At 35.9% G+C, this 19,543-nt stretch overlaps 1 protein-coding gene across 7 annotated transcripts in view; it reads right to left on the bottom strand.

Annotated features, from left to right (window-relative positions):
• Nucleotides 1-19,543, bottom strand: part of MYO16 (myosin XVI) — a 329,444-nt gene that overhangs the window by 107,326 nt on the left and 202,575 nt on the right. For all 7 annotated transcript variants that reach the window (XM_085552537.1, XM_085552506.1, XM_085552526.1 and 4 more), the window contains 5 exons: nt 13,436-13,547; nt 10,642-10,759; nt 9,864-9,935; nt 9,128-9,269; nt 2,820-2,892 (listed from right to left, as the gene is read on the bottom strand). In XM_085552537.1, coding sequence (XP_085408663.1) covers nt 2,820-2,892; nt 9,128-9,269; nt 9,864-9,935; nt 10,642-10,759; nt 13,436-13,547 — 517 coding nt within the window. The remainder of the gene's footprint in view (nt 1-2,819; nt 2,893-9,127; nt 9,270-9,863; nt 9,936-10,641; nt 10,760-13,435; nt 13,548-19,543) is intronic.

Here is a 19,543-nt window from a genome sequence, read left to right as displayed (position 1 = left end):
TGAGTTCATTTGTGTTCTCTTGCAGCCAGAGAACACAGTGCCATAATGGTTTAAGAACATAGCAGCAATCCTTATCTGCACTATTTGGAGTTGTGCTGTGATGGACCATGGATAAGATCTAACCTACCTTTAAACATTATCAGACAAGCAGCAGACATTTTCTACTTTTAAAGACGTGCAAATTAAACAGAAAACAATTACAGTTCCTCTCAAACAAGGGTCCTAAGAAAACACTGAAAACAGACATTGCTATTTTTCATGCAGCACTCATGTTTCCTGAAATGATCACAACACATCTGACTGTAGAATAAAAGAATGGTCTCAGCTGGAGGGGACCTTTGGAGATTATCTGGTCCAACCTACCTGCTCAACCAGGGCTACCTAGAACAGGATGTCGAGATGGTTTTAAGTTTCTCCAAAGAGGACACTTTATCAGCTCTCCGGGCACCATCACCCACACAGCTCATAAGAGCTTCCTGGGCTTCAGAGGGAGCCTCCTATGGCCCAGTCTGTTTACACAGCCTTTTGTCTTGGCACTGGGCACCACTGAGAAAAGTCTGGCTCCAACTTTGGCTCTTTGTAGGCTTATTGAAATGTTCTATTCGAAAGTCTACCAACTGACCTGATTTGAGTCACCAGAAAAATTCACATATCTTGGAACATCCCCAGATTGCAGCAATCAGAGGTTTTTATTCCTTCTTGAAAAAATATTACAACTATTTTCATGAGAGCGGACAAACAGAATGCCTTGCCTTACACTAATTTGAAAGCAAAGGTTAATCTCTGCCAAATTACTTTTGTAATGCCATTTTAAAATATGTTAATCTAAATGTAATGAAAAAATAATTTTTACAGCTCCTATACTGTTCATCTGCTAGGCCCACTTACTGGTAATGTTCTGCAATCACAGGCCTTGACACTGGATGTGTTTGCAGACATGATGCAATGCTTTGCATGAGGACCATATCTGGGCTGCAAGCCGGTTTATCAACAGAGTTAACGAGCCCAGGCAGGATACTGAGCTAGGCTAGACTGCTGCATAGCTCCTGAGTGCAGGCAGTTTGGGGTAAGTGTGTCTGTGTGATTACATTCTGCCATGTGGAAATACAATCTGCTTCTGTTTGCTGATACTGCAACCTATCACTTCAGGAATCTGATGTGTTAACCACACTACAGAGTTGATATGAAAATGAACTTTGTAATTCCCTCACCACTATTCTGTCTTTTAAGGAATGTAATTCACTAGTTTCTGACATAATGACCTACACTATTACTCAGTATTACTCAATAAAACCCACTCAGTCCAAGTGGGGGGACAGTCAGTGTCTCCTGATACCTACTTGTTTATTAAAAAACACAATAATAATTCAAAGTCAACTTTGAAATTACCATGTTTACTGCAAAGAAATACCCAAACTACTTCTACTAATTTTCCAATTGGGGTCATCTCAAGCATCTTCTGCAGTTTCTAAGCAGAAAATGATTTATCTTTGAAAGCAGAATTCATGGTATTTTTTGTGATATCAGTCACAGAACTTGTATGTATTTAACAACAGAAAATGCAGAAAAGAGTCAGTGGAAAAAAAAAAAACAAACAAAAAAACAAAACAGCAAGTCTCAAGGTGCACTCTTCTGAGACTCCTCTAAAATGTCTGGAATATTTTATCCTTGTTATTAGGTTTTATGGAATTAGTTTTGAGTGTGGACATATCCTCACTCCATCAATATGCTTTCTATTTTTCATTTTATATTTTCCCCCAAAGAAGATATTCTCACTCAGTAAATTGCTATGTTTACTGGCAATCATCTTCAGGCCAGCAAAGCTTTCAAGCTAGGCAGAACTGTAACAGCAAATACAGTTTTGTGTGAGGGGAGCTGGAAATATGTTATTGTATTTTTAAATGTTACATTGAAGACAAAGGTAAGCTCACATTTTTGGTTCACTCAGACTTTTAGAAAATACATCCCTGTAAATATGCTACACATACTGAACTAATGTGGCATGATGACATGAGAAAGTTGAGCCATAAAGCAATGGATTAACTGAGATAAAGGGGAAAATTCTGATTTCAAGAAATAATAGGTCCTTTGTTTTCTTCTTCCTATTGCACTGATTTTCTTCTGCTGTGTAACAGAATGAATGAACAACAGAACAAAAACTTACACATTTCTTTCAGCATGTAGTATAATGTCTTCTGGAATGTGCACTTGACAAGAACTTTGGTGATCAGAGAGTAGTGTTAACGGCAAGCAAACAGTTCCTCAGTTTTCATAAAACATTTCATGTTCAAAAGGATTTTTAGGCATTAATTGAGCTGAAGTTTAATTTGTTTTCCATGGGTGTAATTCAACTTTTTAAAAAGTCCTACGCTGAAAAGTCACAGAGATGAATTTGCCAGTAACAGCACTTTGAAAAATGGAGTATTTTCATTCTTTTCTTTTTTCTGTGAGGAATCTGAAGACCTTTTGGTCTTTATCTCAATCTAGTCTATTGTCCTACTCAGTGACCCAGCTGAAGGATCGCTTTCACAAGCATGAAAATAGACAACACTGAATATTTTCCTCAGGTTGCCTTTCAATGCTGATACTACCTCTCTTTCAAATCATTATGATAGATGTTTATCAGATTCTTTTAAAATGATCAAAAAATCTGTAACTCAGCAAAGCCTGAGTTTTAATTCAAATACAAACATGCACATTTCCACCTTGAAATTTATTTTCTGATCAAAACATTTGTTTTGGCTAAAAAAGAATATTTATCTTTGTGGACAACTGACAGTTATAGTGAATTCAGAAAAGAAAAAAAAAAAGCTACTTACCTGTTCAAAAGTATTCCTTTGAAATTCTTCAAATCCAAAAATATCCAGTATCCCAATTTCAAATATCCGGTCGCTGAAAAAAAAAAACAAAAACCCACCACATATTATAGTTAATAAGAATTCAAGCAAGATAATTATGTATTTTCTGTTCTTGACAGAAGTATTTCTGCTCTGGCATGAAAATGGCCTTGCTATTAAAAAAAAAAGTTTGAATCACACATGCAGACTATACATACAATTGAATAAAAATTCTACCCACCAATCTCTCACATCACACATAAATAAAGGATTGAGATCGCTTTAGCATCTGTCTTCAAAAAAAAAAAAAAAAAAAAAAAAAACCAAAACAAAAAAAAAACCAAAACAAAATAAAAAGAAGATAAATAAATGCTTAGCTTCTTTAAAATCCATTTTCTAAAGGTGTAGGTATCAATTCACTCAGCTTAGGAATAGCCAGTGAAGGGAAGTTTCTAAATTGTCCGGATACACTCAGTCACCCTTTTCAGTTTCTATTTCCCCAACATCCAAAACTGCCTCTACTGAATGCACATCAAGGGAAAGCCATTAAGTCAAAGTCCCCTGTGTCAGCATCAAGCAGACACTCTGAGCTCCAGCTGCACAAGAGGTTATATCTTCAATGAGAAAGAACAGTGAGTATTTCAGCATGAAGAGGACAGACATTTCTTCTCTGTATACTTAAAAAAATACCTTTTGGCTGTGCCTCTTATTTGCCATACACCATTGCCTACATCAAGAAAAGGGCTTTATTTTTGCCCAGTGAGGACTAGGGAAGGTAGTCAACTAGGATTTGGACAGGGAGAATGGGAAATGGGTAAAGAAGCTATTACTCTCCTCTAACTTGGGACTAAGTCATTATCATCCAGATCTGGAGGAGAACTTAAGCTTTTACAGGGAGAAAAATGAATGTTTGGGATACCCTATTGCTTGCTTTGGAAGAATTTGAGAACTTTATGCAACAGCCCTGGGAAGTCTGAGTTTTTTATTCATTTAATCATTAAAGAGAGAAAACCTGTCAAAAGCAAGTTGTAATTTGGCTAGTGTGAATTTCTTCAGGATGAAGTAATCACTAAGTAAAATGAAAGGCTTCCCATTATAGCCAATAGCTGTCATGGGGAGGAGAAAATAGAAAAGGAAAAATCTTTACATTCATGAGAAAGGTAGTGGATGCTTTCTAAAGCAGATGAGCTTTCCTTTCTCTTTTACAGCATAATTTGTAAATGTACATATAATATGTAAATGCATGCAGATAATATTGCAGTGTTCTGTTTCTGAGATCTACTTCCACATTTTTCCTCCATGTTCCATATTTCCACTCTGTTTAGATTTTAGTATATACCACATTATAGAGGAAAACGGAAAAAAAGGTGATACACTGCTGAGTGCTTCATTATTGGTCTACCACAGCCAATATAAAATTACCATCACTACCATTCAATTGTGAAAGCATCCAGCAGCTCTGAAAACAAATCCCATATAACATTTGAAACAGTAAAATAATAATAACATAAGAGTACTGTAAAACAGACTAGGAAAAAAGCAAAAAACAACAACAACAACAAACAAACAGTTGTTAGGGACTAGAAGAGCCTTTTTTAAATGCAATATCCATGAAGTTTTCTTAATTTCTAAGGCATACTTGCTCAACGCACTACTCATTGTCACAAGACTGGTTATATGCATAAATGTCAGACTATGAGAGCTGCGTAATAAATCCAGCCTACAATGACTTTATTGGGCAAGAGAGGTTACTGTGAGGTTGATTAGCCTCCAAGGAAATGACTGCAACAAGAAGCGTGTAGATATATCACTATCTCCTCTGAGTGTGATTTAACTGGTATGAAAAAAGGTAAGCCCTATTCTCAAGTGTTACTGATTAGAGATTGATGTACATTCCTTGTCATAATGTGTTTTGAAAAAGAAAAAAAAAAGAAAAGAAAAAGCTTGGTGTTGCTTGAAATTTCAGAATATTTAATGTGATTCCATTGTGATTCCATTCTTACTTTATTGTTTTGTTTAGCTTTCCTCCTAGGAAAGTGCAACAGAAACTGCTGTGTAACACAGCAGGTGAAATACTGTATCTACTTGACAGGAAAACACATCACCTTAATATTTTGTTGAACTCCACATGATAATCTTGGCCATGTAATGTTAGAAGATGCACTCATTATATGAAAACCTTATCAACAGGGCAAATAGAACAAGGATCTATCTCCATTAGGATGGTAATAAATTCTTCCTGCATCGTGACACTTATATGCAAAATCTCACCAAGAATGACAGTAATTTTATGTACTGGAACATTCCCTATCAGCGCGATTAGAAACAGATTATCTTTAAAGTCCCTTCCAAACTATGCCTATGATTATTCTATGATTACAATTAACATTGCCCATATTTTGCAAACTAAATAGTAACAGAAAGAGCAACAAATATGTTTTATATGTAGTTACAGATTATTTTACTTTTTTTTCTCTTTCTGTCTTCCTCTGTTTCACACTACCTTTCTCCTCAGAGAGAGGGTCCATATACAGTTTCTTGGCTATCTGTCAATCATATTAATTCCAACAAAATTACTTCCCTTAAATTAAACACAGCAGAGATTCCCAAGGTAAAATAAAGCATGCATGATTCCATGTTTAGAAATGAAAGGGCATGTCACCTGTGTCTAAAAGAACAAATATTAAAAAGAGTATTTTAGTTCTGAGGAATTCCTTTATCTTACCCATTTTTTGTGGTTGCTGACCATTGTCCTCACTCCGTGTCATATATTCAACATTTAATATGTGTAAATAGAAGAGTTATCTTAAAATACTGGTGACAAAACCTTCAGTTTTGCAGTAATGTTCTGCACTTATTTAGAAGATAAGAGAAGCTGACACTTCTACTTCATATGGACATGAAACTCAGTTATTAAAGTAGTAATTACTTTTAGTGTATTTTTATTATTATTACATCTTTTTAGGGGGGTTGACAATAATTTTTCATGTAAAAATTAGAAGAACAGCACTTTGTCAATATTCAAAGAATGTTTTCATCTCTGACACAGGTACATATCTGTGAATAGCTAAACACACACTGGATGCTAACCATATCTGATTTGATTTTTGTGATTTACAAAATAGCTTTTCAACCAAAACTACTTTACAATTTCTCTAATTTTGCCTTTATCTTCACAACGATCCCCACTGTCTAGTTCCTCACAGACTAGAAAAAACTTTTGATCTTGTATGAATAACAGTTGCATTCTGAAGAAATGACATAAAAAGACTTGGTATCTCCTAAAAACAACACACATATACAAAACATCCTGCATGAAGATCCAGCATCTTAGTAGACCTCATGTCATTCATCATGACTTTCAGAGGGTACGTCATTCCTCATGTAGGTAGTAGAATTCCTTTTATATAGTTCCAAACAATCATTTCAGTCATGTCTATGGAATCATTTCAGTCATGTCTATGGCTCTGAAATCCATAGGGTTCATTTCCATTGCTGTTTTTCATATTCTACCTACACAAAGCAGTGAGGTAAATTTGCTGGGGTTACACGATCTAAACAAGTGATTTCATCAGCCCAGATTTAAGGCTTTTTGTTCTTCCTCCAACTTCTGCTAGTAGCAAGGAAGGAAGTGAGATAGCTTATGTCTCATCTGGATAAACCAGAAGCAACATTAGCTAATGAGGAAGTATTTTTGGGGTGAGATGGGATATATGGCCAAGCCTTCAACTGAGAGCTGCTGCATTCAGGATCCCACTTAGACCTCCTCATTGCTCCCACAGGGACAGATTACACCTGTGACCATAAACACAGCTCTTCAGCAGTTCTATTCATGAGACAGTGGTTTAATGTTCCCAGTTGTAAAAGTTCTTCATCTCAAACAGTTACTGACATACCAGACTTTTGAGAATGATTCTTCTGAGTTTGTGGTGTTTTTTTTTTAAGATTCTGAGATTTTTGTGGAGACTTGGTGTAATTTCCATATATCGTTCAGCCATTTTGTTCGACAATTCCTATTTTTCTTTTTAAATTACTATAACCAAGCATGAGAGGTACAGATAAAGAACAGTTGGGCATAGTGGAAAAAAACACTAACTCTTCATCTGACAGACATTTCCTCGAGTGACTTGACAGCTATGGCAGGAAATAAGACACATTTTTGCTAATTGACTGAAGATCTATAGTTCTCTCATTAGCAGCACATACACTCCCCTGGATCTTCAAAGCAAAATTTGTTTTACACTTTAAAACATAGTGTTGCATTGTTCACTGAAACACTGGCAAAGACCCAGATTGAAGCAGATCTCAAAATATGATGCTACACACAACGTTGTACTCAATACTTTGTACTGTCTGTAGGTTTTAAAGTTTCCCCTACCTCCACATATAAAGACAGTTCTCCTGTGGGTTCATATTCTGAACAGGAAGTTTCTTTCTGTCCCTCCTGCATACTCAGCATCCTTCTACTGTGTTCAGTTACAGATCAATAAAAATTTTAGTTTAGGCTCTGATTTTTTTCTTTAGCTGGGCAGACTTCTGTTTCAGAAATATCTCACTCACGATCACACTATAAATCAGATGTGTATCAAGACTTTTGAGAATGAGACTCCTGAGATCTTTCCTTTGCCCACATAAATGTTGCACAACTACTCTCTGGTAGTACTTGAATTTCACTGGGAATAAGATTACACGGTCTGAATACAGAAGCTTTCAGAAAGTACAGATCCAGATATATTCTATGTTCTTTATTTGAAAGAGAAATCTATGGCTGACTTGGTACTACAGAGAGATTAGCTGAATGCTAGCTTACTTTGCTTGCCTATAACTTGGCATGAATATTGGCATTAACCCCATCTTCAAGGGCACATAAGAAAGAAACTCTTTGCAAAATAAATGAAAAAACACAGCGCTTTCTACCTAATGGCAGATAGGGAAGACAATATCTAGATATTCTAAATCAAATCTACCTAATTGCACAAAGAAATATTTTCACAAAGTAATAGTGACCTCAGGCAAATGTGATTATAGTAAGAATACAGGGTAAATAATATTCAAAGAGCTTTGACTTTTTTTAAGAACCTATGATTTCTAGATATCATAGGATGCATTACTGAACAACAATGATTGTCAACACCCTATTGTGAGGATGTCATTCCTTGTTATAAACACAGTATTTCAAATTAACATAGATCAGAATGTTGTTCCTGCTTGATTGTCCACGTCTGTAATTGTAAGGGGTTCTGCAGTCAGAAGCAGACCAAGTAAAACCACTCAATATTACCATAAAGCTTTCTCTTTGCCCCCAGCAGGTGTCACATAAAATGAAGGAAAGCACAGAAAGCTCTGACTTTCTCAAGACAAACTTTTCTGTTGGTTAAGCTTGTAGAAGAGAAATATTATTTAATATTAACTGGTTTGCTATAGGGTAGAAATAAAATAAAATAAAATAATAAAATAAAATAAAATAAATAAAACTCTTCAAACTCTTAACAGCCATAGAAGAGCACAGATAAATATTTATTCACTGAAACCAGGACAGATGTGATATAAAGAAAAATTACTTCTCCTTTTTTTTCCTAGTCTCAAATCTGTCTTCTGTGGATTTCCATTTATCAACAATGCCAAGTTATCTTACACTTGATGTTCATTAGAAAGTCCATCTGCACATGTGAGATGTTAAACCTTTGTTAATTCATATGCATATGACCATTTAATTAGGTCTCTTGTCTTAATTTGACACTTTCATTCTACTGAAATTTCTGCTTTTCACTGTTGCTGTTGTGCCTCGATTGCTCCACTGATGCATGATAATTTTCATTCTTCTTTTTCCTACAAAACCACACTGGACAGCAACTTGCATTCAGCAGTAAGTGAAGCTTAAACATCCACTTGAAATACTTTGAGTAAAACTCTGTTTTTAATAACCTGTTCTGAGGTCACCGTCTTGGGGAGAAAAAAATTGCACATGCTGCAATAACTAAACGTCAGGCAGATACCTGCCTCTTGAAAGGCTTTATTCATTCTTTAATGTAAACACTTAAATGACTACTAATTCTAATCACCGATAAAGAGAACTGCATAATGTAGCATGTCCACTCAAGCAAGCCAATAAACAAACAAAATACTGAGGGAGTGATCTAAAATATTTGAGAAACATTTCATTGATTTTAAAGATTCAAGTGCCAGTGCTATCATAAACATGTTATTTAAATTATACCATTGCATTTGTATTATGGGTCTGGATTTGAACAGATAACAGCACAGTTAATAGTTTGTCATGGTAATCCTACCTTTCAGCTTCATCTTGATTTTGGAGGTAGCAGTTGATTGTGTTGACTAGAAAGCTAAACAAACGACCATACAGAGATTTTGCCAAAAGATCCCGGTAAAATTCTGCCATCTCTATGGTGTGTCTCCGTACTATCATGTCTCCTAAGACAAACAGCAGAAAAATGGAAATAAAAACATATTGTAAAACTTGTCTTAAGTGATTTTAGTTACAGTACGTCCTGACGTCTTTTTTTACTTCTCTTTTGCCATACCTATATGTGCTGCTACTGTTTTTCAGAAGCCTTCAGCAAAGAAAAGAAGACTGTTAACACGAGATCTTCAGGTTGGAAACGAGAACTTCTTTTCAATAGAAAAGGGTAAGTGCATTACAGAGAACTAGTATTTTACTGAGAAGAACTTTTTCAAAACCTGTGTTGTTTAAAGACACTCCTGTGGACATTTGTTCTTAGTATTAATATAAAATCTGTGACCTTATCATATTTGTAGGTTTCATCAAACCTTTGACAGAGTTCATCTGTGTCAGACTGCAAAACTGCTTTGCTCCATGTTAAGAAGACAATTCTAATTCAGTCTGACGTACTGCGTGGCAGATAATCCTGCATATTCCTAACAGGTAAGTTTTATATGACAATGAAAAATACAAAACAAAAATGATCAGTTTTAACATTCTCAAATCAGAAGGATTGGAATGTCATCAAACATGACCTACGAGAACATAACGTTGGAAAAGATTACCTTTAAAATACTGAACATCAGTTGTTAAGGCTGAAGCAAACTCATCCGGTGAAACCTGCAGCATCCCTGCCACTGAAATGAAAAGAGAGTTTAAAAAAGCCTGACCTGAGCTCCATAGCATATTACATTTTTTTATAACAGATTTTCTTATGTAGTTGTTCTTTTTTGAACAGTGAAAGGACCCATACTGTAAAAAAAAACCAAGAGTGTTGTCACAGGAGTAATCAGAATTAATGAACATAAACAATTGGATTACTATAATCAGCACTTTGTGAAGTTTGGAGTGTGTGTGCATATTACGTTACCGCTTTCTTTCCTCTTGTAAGGTTACCTGGGACTTTCCACAGCACTTGGCAGACTTTGTCTCCTACAGGAGTTAAGGTATGCTGCCTGCAGACAATCTCTATCCATAAGCCACTCTGAGGAGATTTGTTAGCAACAAACAGGGCAAACTTCAAAGCACGAAACCAAGAGACCCTCTTAAGACACAGATTTTGAAAAGAATTTGACTCAGTGCAAATCATTCAGCTGTTGACAAGCAGCACACGAGTGTTTTAAAAGAAAGCTGCACAAAGTGCCTGTACAACTACTTCTGGGAAATTACATTTGATGCTGTCTCATAAAAATTCAGTTTATAAAATATCCAATCAATGGGGCACTGGCCTCTCCAGGGGTGGTTGCTGGCTCCCTGGAGCCAGGTTTCCACCTATCGGTGGCTCAGTGCAAGCTCCCTGCTGTGGGGTCGAGCAGCGGTCTAGCAAGGCTGCGTCCCACTGACCTTGTTCCAGCAGCTGCAGGTCTGACACCAGTGCTGTCTCAGTGTCTGTCAGGGTCGTAAAGCGAATGTCCCCAAGATGCAGAATTGCTGAGAGGATTACAAACAAGTTCTCCACCTCCTGCACATGTTTCATGCACAATTAAAGATAAAGAAGAGATCTGTTAGGCACACCGATGAAAGGCAGTGCTCCATAGAAACACACACTCCACGAGTTTATATATTACTAAATTAAAAAGTATTCATGAGAGAACTAGTAACAGGAGATTGTTCAGATATCTTTAAGGCCTTGGTTCCTCCTGCTTTCACTTTTACCACACCAGAAGAAAAGTGATGTTTGTGTTTGTTTGTCTGTTTTAAATTCGAGCCAAAATAAACAAACAAACAAACAAAAAGAACTTTAAAATGGAGCAAAAATGCTTAAGTACTTGAATGTTTTTTTCAAGTTAGTTATATAACTACTGTGATCCTTTGAAATTATAAAACAGGAAATTTGATAACCACTATAGCATTACATGGCATTTATGTCTTGTAAAGCTACTTGACATCTCTTACTTGAAATATTTGTGAAATATAATATTCTATAGAACACAATTCTACTGAATCAGTAGAAGCGACAGCAAGAAGCCTTACTGGAATTTGTAGAGTAAAATTAAAAAATTAAAAAATAAACTGCAGATGAAATATATCCCCTTTAGCATCTGGTGACTCCACTGAATTCTAAACACAACAAAACCATGCTTGAATAACTTTTCATCAGTCTACGAAAGCAACAGTTGACCAAAAAAAAACCAAACAAAAAAAGGCTTTTCTTCTTCTTGTTCCATTTTCTAATAATGCCTGAAAGCAAAGGACATTAATAAAAGCTTATGGCTTTCTAGGATACAGACTAAAGGGCTTCTGATTCTGTTTAAGCAGTTTTGATTCTTTAAACTACATTTTAACGACTTCAGTCTCTTACTGTGAGAAATAGACGGAAGCAGGGCAAGGGTGTATTTCTCTATTAGAAATTGTTGCAGGTTAAAAAACTCAAGATATATAAAAAATAAACAAAAACCTTTGTTGTCTTTATTTATGGGCAAACTATAAATAACGTACATCTTGCAAGAAATGAATCACTGGTATATATGCCAGGGTGATACTTGGAGCTCTTGAGCAAGGCCATATGAACACAGCACAGTTCTTGTAAGCTAGTTCAGAACTGGTTTGGGGATGACTGATTTTTAGCGGCGTGGGAGTGGGGGCAGATGGCTGTTTTTTGGGGGTAGTTTTGTACAGGCCTCAGATTTATTTCAGGTTCTAGAGTTCTGAAGACTTTTGCATCATATTCTAAGGTACATGTTCTTTCAAATTTAAAACAAGTTTTTAATAAACATTAAGTTACTTTGCAGAGCACCACTGAGAACTGCTTAAAAATGTTCATGTAGTTCTTCAAAGAGACCATCTGATCTATTATTGAATGTGAACAGACAGTAAAAGAATAATACACACAGATCTCTCCACGTATCTTAGAAGTAATCAGTAGTATTTTTAGGATAAATGTATTATTTATGTTATTCCATAGAATAGATCAACCTGCAGTACTCTCAAACTCCACGGATAACCACTCTATAATCATTTTAATGCTATTTGGATGTAGAGGAGCTTTGAAGCTCATTCACGCTTCTCTGGGATGCCACATTCTTGAGGAACTCTCAGCAACGTAAAGAGTCAGATCTCAAAACAGTGCATCTTTCTATAGGCTTCAGAATGTGATTAGCTATACAAACTATTATTTATTTATCAGAGAAACCCCTTACTCAGTGGAACAGAAAGATTAATGGAGCAGCAAGAGAGATGCACCACTATATGAACCCTACACTAAACGCTGGGATTCTGGAAAAGCACAGAACTTCTGCTATTCAATTCTCCAGGTGCTGAGCTTAAGACATTAGGAGTAAAGGATAATTATGCTAAATATAGCTATATGTGTTCCAATTCTTATATAACCATGTGAATATTCATGGAAAAACAAATAATAACAACTCTGACACATTTCTTTATATCAAAACGTGACACAGGTTACCAAAGAACATTTGTTACTACCTTAATTAGGGAATACACAGCTTATATGAATGCTTATACTCAGTCCCCCATTTTTTCTTCACATTTCAGTCCTCATGCTGTGCTCCATAAGCTTTTATTTATTGATTTTCTAAATATCTTCTTCACTAGTGCAATAAGATTGAAGGCAAACATCAGACCTATCTTCTTGTTGCTTTCTTGGCATTACATTAGCTCTTTCTAAGTACCCTGCCCTAATTTTGTTTCACTTAATATGTATTTACTTCTGATGTTGCAAGTAAATGCATTTGGAATGTGTGTTTCACAAAATTAAAAGGGACAGCAAGATAATTGGGAAGGGGGAAAAATCCTGAGGGTTTTATAAGGTTTCTGTCATATGGGATTTGATTGTTTCTTTTTATCTATGTAATTTAATTGTTCAGAGTATTATACCTTGAAGCTGTTTTGCAAATCTTTAAGAATGAAAAAGATTTACATTGTTGGTGCTACATCTAATTAAAAGTGATTACAGTAATTTCCCTGGAGTGAACCAGTACTTCATACACTTTCAAGGTCTTTACCAATAGAAAAAAAAAAAAAAAAAAAAAAGAAAAGAAAAAGAAAAAGAAAGCAATAGACAAAAAGAGGCTTCTTTTCTACACAAATGGGTATTAGTGAGAGTTCTTTATGACTTGCGTTCAATGAAGTAATGTTGCCATTTTATTTGCAAATAACATAAACCTGTGTAACTTACCAGGGCGTTGAATCCCATAGCGCTAAGAGCTTCTTTCAGAATTGTTAATTTCTCCCTGTTTTGAGGGTTAGCTGTTAACACTGTATCTTCCAGCCCAGTTTGGCTTAGATACCTGCACAGAGGAAAATCAGCATATTGAGTATTCCAATGCTGGTGGCAAAATCAAGCTGATGAGGTTAAAAGCCAGCTCTTCCCCTTCTAATCAGAGATTTATCACAGATTTCTCAGCCATCAGAGGGAACGGTACCTAGGACAGAATGCTACCCATCTCCTTCCTTAAGTTCTTACTTAACACCACATTCCTTCAGTGCAGGTATAAACTCAGACTATAGCTGCAAAACCTCTATGGAGAGCATTCACTGAATATATGTACACGGATGAAAAATTACGCTTCTGAATTTCACATGGAAGTGAGATCATCCCTGTATTCATTTTTATGTTCAGATACTGTCTTCCTGTACTTATCTCAGAGAAAGAAGAAAAAAAAAAAAAAAAAAAGTTAAAAGGAAATCCATGTGCCTTCCAAGCTCTGAACTTGAGCCTGACTTGTAAACTAACATTTGAGATTTAAATTATACCACTGTGACTTTTGCCATTCTGGCAGTACCAGAGATTCACCTTCAGAAGAAAGATTTGAGGAGATCCTTTGATAACTCTAGCTGCTTTAAATCCCCCTGGCTAAGTAAGAGATCAGCTCCTATCTGCTTCATTCTGTGATCATTCTCTCCCTTAGCAGCTGAAAGGGCGACAGACATACTCAGTCTCTCCTAGAACAAAGTACTAAGTAAGTACACAGTGTAGTAAATACACACAGCCCTTTAGCTGTACTGTGTTACACAACACTGTGAAGCAAAACGATACGCTAAAACCTTTGCAAAAATAATGATTAGATGAGAGAAAGAGAGGCATCCACAGCAGCAGACAACCCAGGGGAAAAAAAAAAGCAGAACCAACATAAAACAGTATTAAAACAGAATAAGTAAAAACTATAGTAGAAAAGACTAGGGAAAAGAACAGCAATCTAACCTTCATAACAATTTATTCTCACCCTTCTGAAATACATCTATGGGCACAATAGTACTCTTAGGGCACTAAGGAGGGAATAATTACAAAATAAAAACACTACCACTGATAGTTTGGCAATGACCTTGTAAAAGTGGTAGCCCTTATAAAGTTCATATTTTGTGTGAACATACGCAGCTTTTAGAAACAGGTAAAGGAATATCTTAATATTTGCACCTTTGTAGCTGATAGTGAAGTTTACAAGATAACTGTCATGAAATATCCTGTACATTTTTAACAGATTGATAGTGGGTTCACCAGTTTGGATTTGGCTTGAATTCATACTGGTATAAGCTACCTCAAGAGAGAGAATGATGGGAAAAACATATGCCCAGGTGCGTAAGTACTTACTTCACCCACAGAAGAACTCAAATAGCAGATATTTCAAGTACAAACAAGCCTCACATCACAGTGGCTAAAGCCTGTGCTTTAATAAAGCCTTTGAGAACATGATTCTGTGATCATCACTGCCAGAGCACAGCATTTCCTGGAGGTTACTAAAAACATGTGGGCTTTTTTTCCCCAAGAATGGTAAATAGAAATGATAGCGCATCTGTCAAATTAGCTAGAAGCAGATAATGCAGAATGTACGCCAGATCTATGGGTTTGGTTTGCATTTTTTTGTTTATTTATTTTCTGTTTTTTGGGCGTTCTTGGCTTTGTTTTTGTTTTTTTTTCCACATTGCCTGCATGATTCAAAAGGAGGCTAGAATAAACCTGATGCTGAACCTGGCACGGAATTTACTGGTATAAAGGTCAATCCAGCAGAAAATTTTCCATAGTTCTTACCTGCTGTGTGAGCTTATACCAGTTCAGTGCTGTGTGGGCCCACTGCAATATCAATCTGTAACTTGGAGATTTGCAGCAGCATCTATCCTGCTGTCAAAACATCCTATTTTTGAATGGATGGAGGGACTGGAAGCTTATGTCCATGCTTGCAAAGAAGGTTTATTGCTGGAGTTCTTGCTGAAGAATTCCGTGTCTCTAAGGCTACTGAGCAGGAGATACTCTCACTCGAGAATATTGTACACAGTTCTTATCTAAGCAACTCAACTCAATTAGCTGGTTTTAGCGCAGCTAAAGCGCTGTTGGATATTGCAAAAACAGAAAGTATATGAACACAAGAAACACTTATCAAGGCAGGCTATGGCACAGCAAAGTGACGCAGGACGTTCACTCCCTTGGAGGAACAAGCAGAGCTGTGATATGAACCAACATGCGGTAACTCTTGCCGTCAGCATGAGCATTTCTTGCTGATACAGCAGAGGGGCAAACTGGGTACCTGCCAATCCAGGCACCCATGGCTCCATCAACCCAGCAATAAACTGCAGCATCTGCTGGGACATGCCTGCTGGAAGGCAATGTGACTTTCCTACTATAAACCACCTCCAGTTTTAATCAGCAGATGTGCAGGTTTCTTTGGAAAAGGCTGAAGTTGGACATATCCTAACGAGAGGTTGAATTTAGAATCAGTTTCCCTAGTCTAAAAGCAATGAAGGTATTTTCTAACTTGCCACGAGCCACGCTCCTTCTCCAAACTATTTTAAGGAGTAATGAAAAATGAAACTTTCCTTGAAGATACAAACACTGTATGTTTATTATATGAAGCACATCATTAATGTCGGACAAACTGCATAGAGATCTTAGAACTGTTGATGAATACCATACAACTCCCCCTAATGCACTAACTGTACACTATAACAAAGTAAGTGCACTATACTGACTGTACAAGGAATTGCAAATCATATTTTTTCTAGTTACTCTTAAGTTCTTTCTACCTTAGAAAATTTAGACAGAAATATAAACTTTTTTTTCTGCTTGTAGAACTGTTCCCTGCCAGCTCCTTGTCCCTTTTAAGACCCCAAATGAAAAGGATGACAAACACCTGAGACATCCCTAGTCCCAACAGTATTACTTTCCCCTCTTTACCTCTTTATGTGTAAGAAACAGAGTTCAAAAAGAATTCTGAATTGTTACCTTTCCTATTAAAATAAGGAAAGGGGAAAGAAATGCCTCATACTGTAGAAGTTCTAACACATTCATTATTGTATATATACAATAATGCATATTATTGTATATATACATATATATATACATATATATATTATATATATATAATATATAAAAGCACATCATTATTGTATAGTATATATATTTTTAGTAAGCTTGGCTTTTCTCTCATTTATGCAGTGTTTATTTTTTCTCTTGACATTCGAGCAGTCTGGATAGAGTTGCATTACTGCTGATAGAAGTGGATATTTCTATTGTGAATTTCTATTGTGAACCTACCATATAACTTCTGGTTATTACTTACCTTTTTGTTATTGCAATTTGCAGTGTTAGAGTCATCCCATTCATGGAATTCTGTTGTATTACTAGAGCATGTGCAATGGTCCTTTAAGTTTCTATATCAGGTGCAAACCATACCTGGTGACTCCTAACTTATTTGTTGCTGAAAAATTTAGGAAAACTGTTACACATGTCAGCAGGGTGCTGCATAATGTCCAATGCATGCATGTATGCTGCACACCAGCCGTGGACTTAATTTATCATAGTTCAATTCGCCTTACTTATTTATCTCTAAGTGCAAATTCACTCTGGAAATGTACACCCACACTGTTTACTGTGGCTTCAGAAAAAGATTCTCAAATTTTGGCTGAAGTTGAGAATTCCAGTTGAGGGTAGATGCTTAGAAAAGTGATGTTTTATCTCAGCAAAAACAATGAACCAACTCGTCTACGCAGTTCTAATAATTACCTTTTTTTTACTGACTGACTAACCATCTGTTTCAATGCTGCCATGTCAACATTTGCACTGGACAGGTATTCTTGTTAGACAGCTTATCAGCAGACAAAAAAGTTTTATGCACATGTGATCAGCGAATGCTTATTTCAATACAGAAATTCACTGATCCAGAAAATGGGGTTCTGTTAGGAAGATGAATTAATCAGAAAATCATAGAATGGCCTGGGTTGAAAATTACTTTAAAGATTCAACCTCCTGGTTGAAACCTCCTGGTTTCAACCTCCCTGCTATAAGCAGGGTCACCAACAACCAGACCAGGCTGCCCAGAGCCTGGTACATAATCATGATACATAATTCTTCAGCCATCACTGCAATGACATACAACAAATCTTCAGGTAGGAGTATGAATGGTATGTGCAAGAACGTTTTTTAAAAGTCCTTGTTATTACATGAAATTGTTTTTGTATTAATTGCTCGTATAAGTTAACAATTACTCTTTATCTTTCTCATTATAATTGCTACAATCAACATTATTTATATTATTCCACTTACATCTGCAGTCCACATCATAATTTGATATCTATATCTCAAATAATAATAAGAAATACACAGAGGCAAATGCCAATTTACATGAATAATAATGACTTTTGTAATGTATGCACATTCCAAAGTTTCTAAGACAACCATACTGGTAAAAAATCTCTTTAAAGAAATACTTTCTGTTTAGACGTCGGAGGAAACAGCAAGGAACTGAGACTAAAAAGTGAAGTTTAGACTATCAGTTGGCTGCTCTGTCAAAAACTCAGCAAAGCAATATTTTAGTTGGATTGAATCATTGAAATTAAATTGACTTATTTTCTTTTGAACTGCAACTCAATACGATTTAGTATCAAATGAAGTAATCTGCCCCATTCAACAAAAACAAAACACATTGTTTTATTTCCTTACAAGAAAAGCAAAGAGAATCAAAAGTAGAAGTCACAAAATTATTACAGAAGGTGAAAGTATCTTTTTATTCTCATCTTCCTACTTGAGTTGTGACATCTCTAAAATCTATGAAGAGCTAAGAAAAGAATGATCTTCAAATTTGATAATTAGGGAATTTATTTGCAGGAGGCTTTCCCTTTTTTGATTACTGTCTCCTACTTGGTGTAACCTAAAGAAAATATCTATAGCACCCCTACTCTGTGCCTCAGGAAGACCATTTCAAAGTGAGTTCAAAGCAGATGGAGCACAGAGATTGAACCTTCATTTATCACATCCCAGGTCCAGTTCCCTCACACTAGTCAAGAACACTGTAGGCTTTCAAAAATCAGCTTTTCTTGATTTTCAAAAGTATACTCAAAACAAAACCAGAAAACAAACACTTTCTGGCCATGAATCTACTTCCCTAATGTTGAAAAGCTGACTTACACTTTGATCAGAATTCAAGGTATCCATATAGTTACCAACTACAATCATCAAAGTCTGCAGAATGTGATTATCGGTGTCTCATGGGAGACCTGAACTACTGATGTATATCACACAAGGAACCTCTTTAATCTCTGGCAAAAAAAGGGTGACAAATGATATTTTGCACTAAATGTTTGGACAACTACAAACATAAAATACTTCAAACCATATTGTTTATTGCTGCCAAGTGAGGAGACAAAAGCCCTTGATACAAGTGGCTGATCACAGAGAGATGTTGTCACAGGGACCCTAGAGGAGTAAGCCTTCCTGAGGTTTGTTACAAACTTTGATATTTCACTAACACAACAAATAACATAACAGAAAAATGCTGCCTCTAAACCTAACCACTCTGCATTCATAAAAAACACTTGAAATGTTCAAGTGTTCTACATGACCAGACTCCTTACATCACACTTATATATACACACTATTGTCGTTTATAATATAAAAATATGCAGTTCATTACACTGGTTCAATTCCTATCTGACAGTGAAGCTATCTCAAAAAGATTAGCAGGTTGCTTCCACTTGATCAGAAATTCCCTTTTGTCGGTACAGTTAAAAGTTAGACTCCAATTAGGGAAAAAGAGGAAGTCTGGATTTGCCAGATGGACACTTCATAAGGTTTTCCTAAAGTAAATACATTCTGTTATGAATAATAAAAAGATTGGTGGGATTAAATTACTAAGTATTTCTAAGTGATATCAAAACACTGATTAAAGTCCAAAATTATGAAAGAAAATGATACGTATATATTTAACTGCTTGCTAGAACTCCTGACAGAAGCTGTCACATCTAAATGTTGTTATAAAACTTCCTGGACTTGAACACAATTCAAGAAATAAGAGAA

This window comes from Coturnix japonica, chromosome 1, assembly GCF_054131305.1.
Source record: "Coturnix japonica strain WE chromosome 1, WE-NBRP24, whole genome shotgun sequence".
Lineage (NCBI taxonomy): Eukaryota > Metazoa > Chordata > Aves > Galliformes > Phasianidae > Coturnix > Coturnix japonica.
This window is presented reverse-complemented; position numbering and strand designations above follow the sequence as displayed.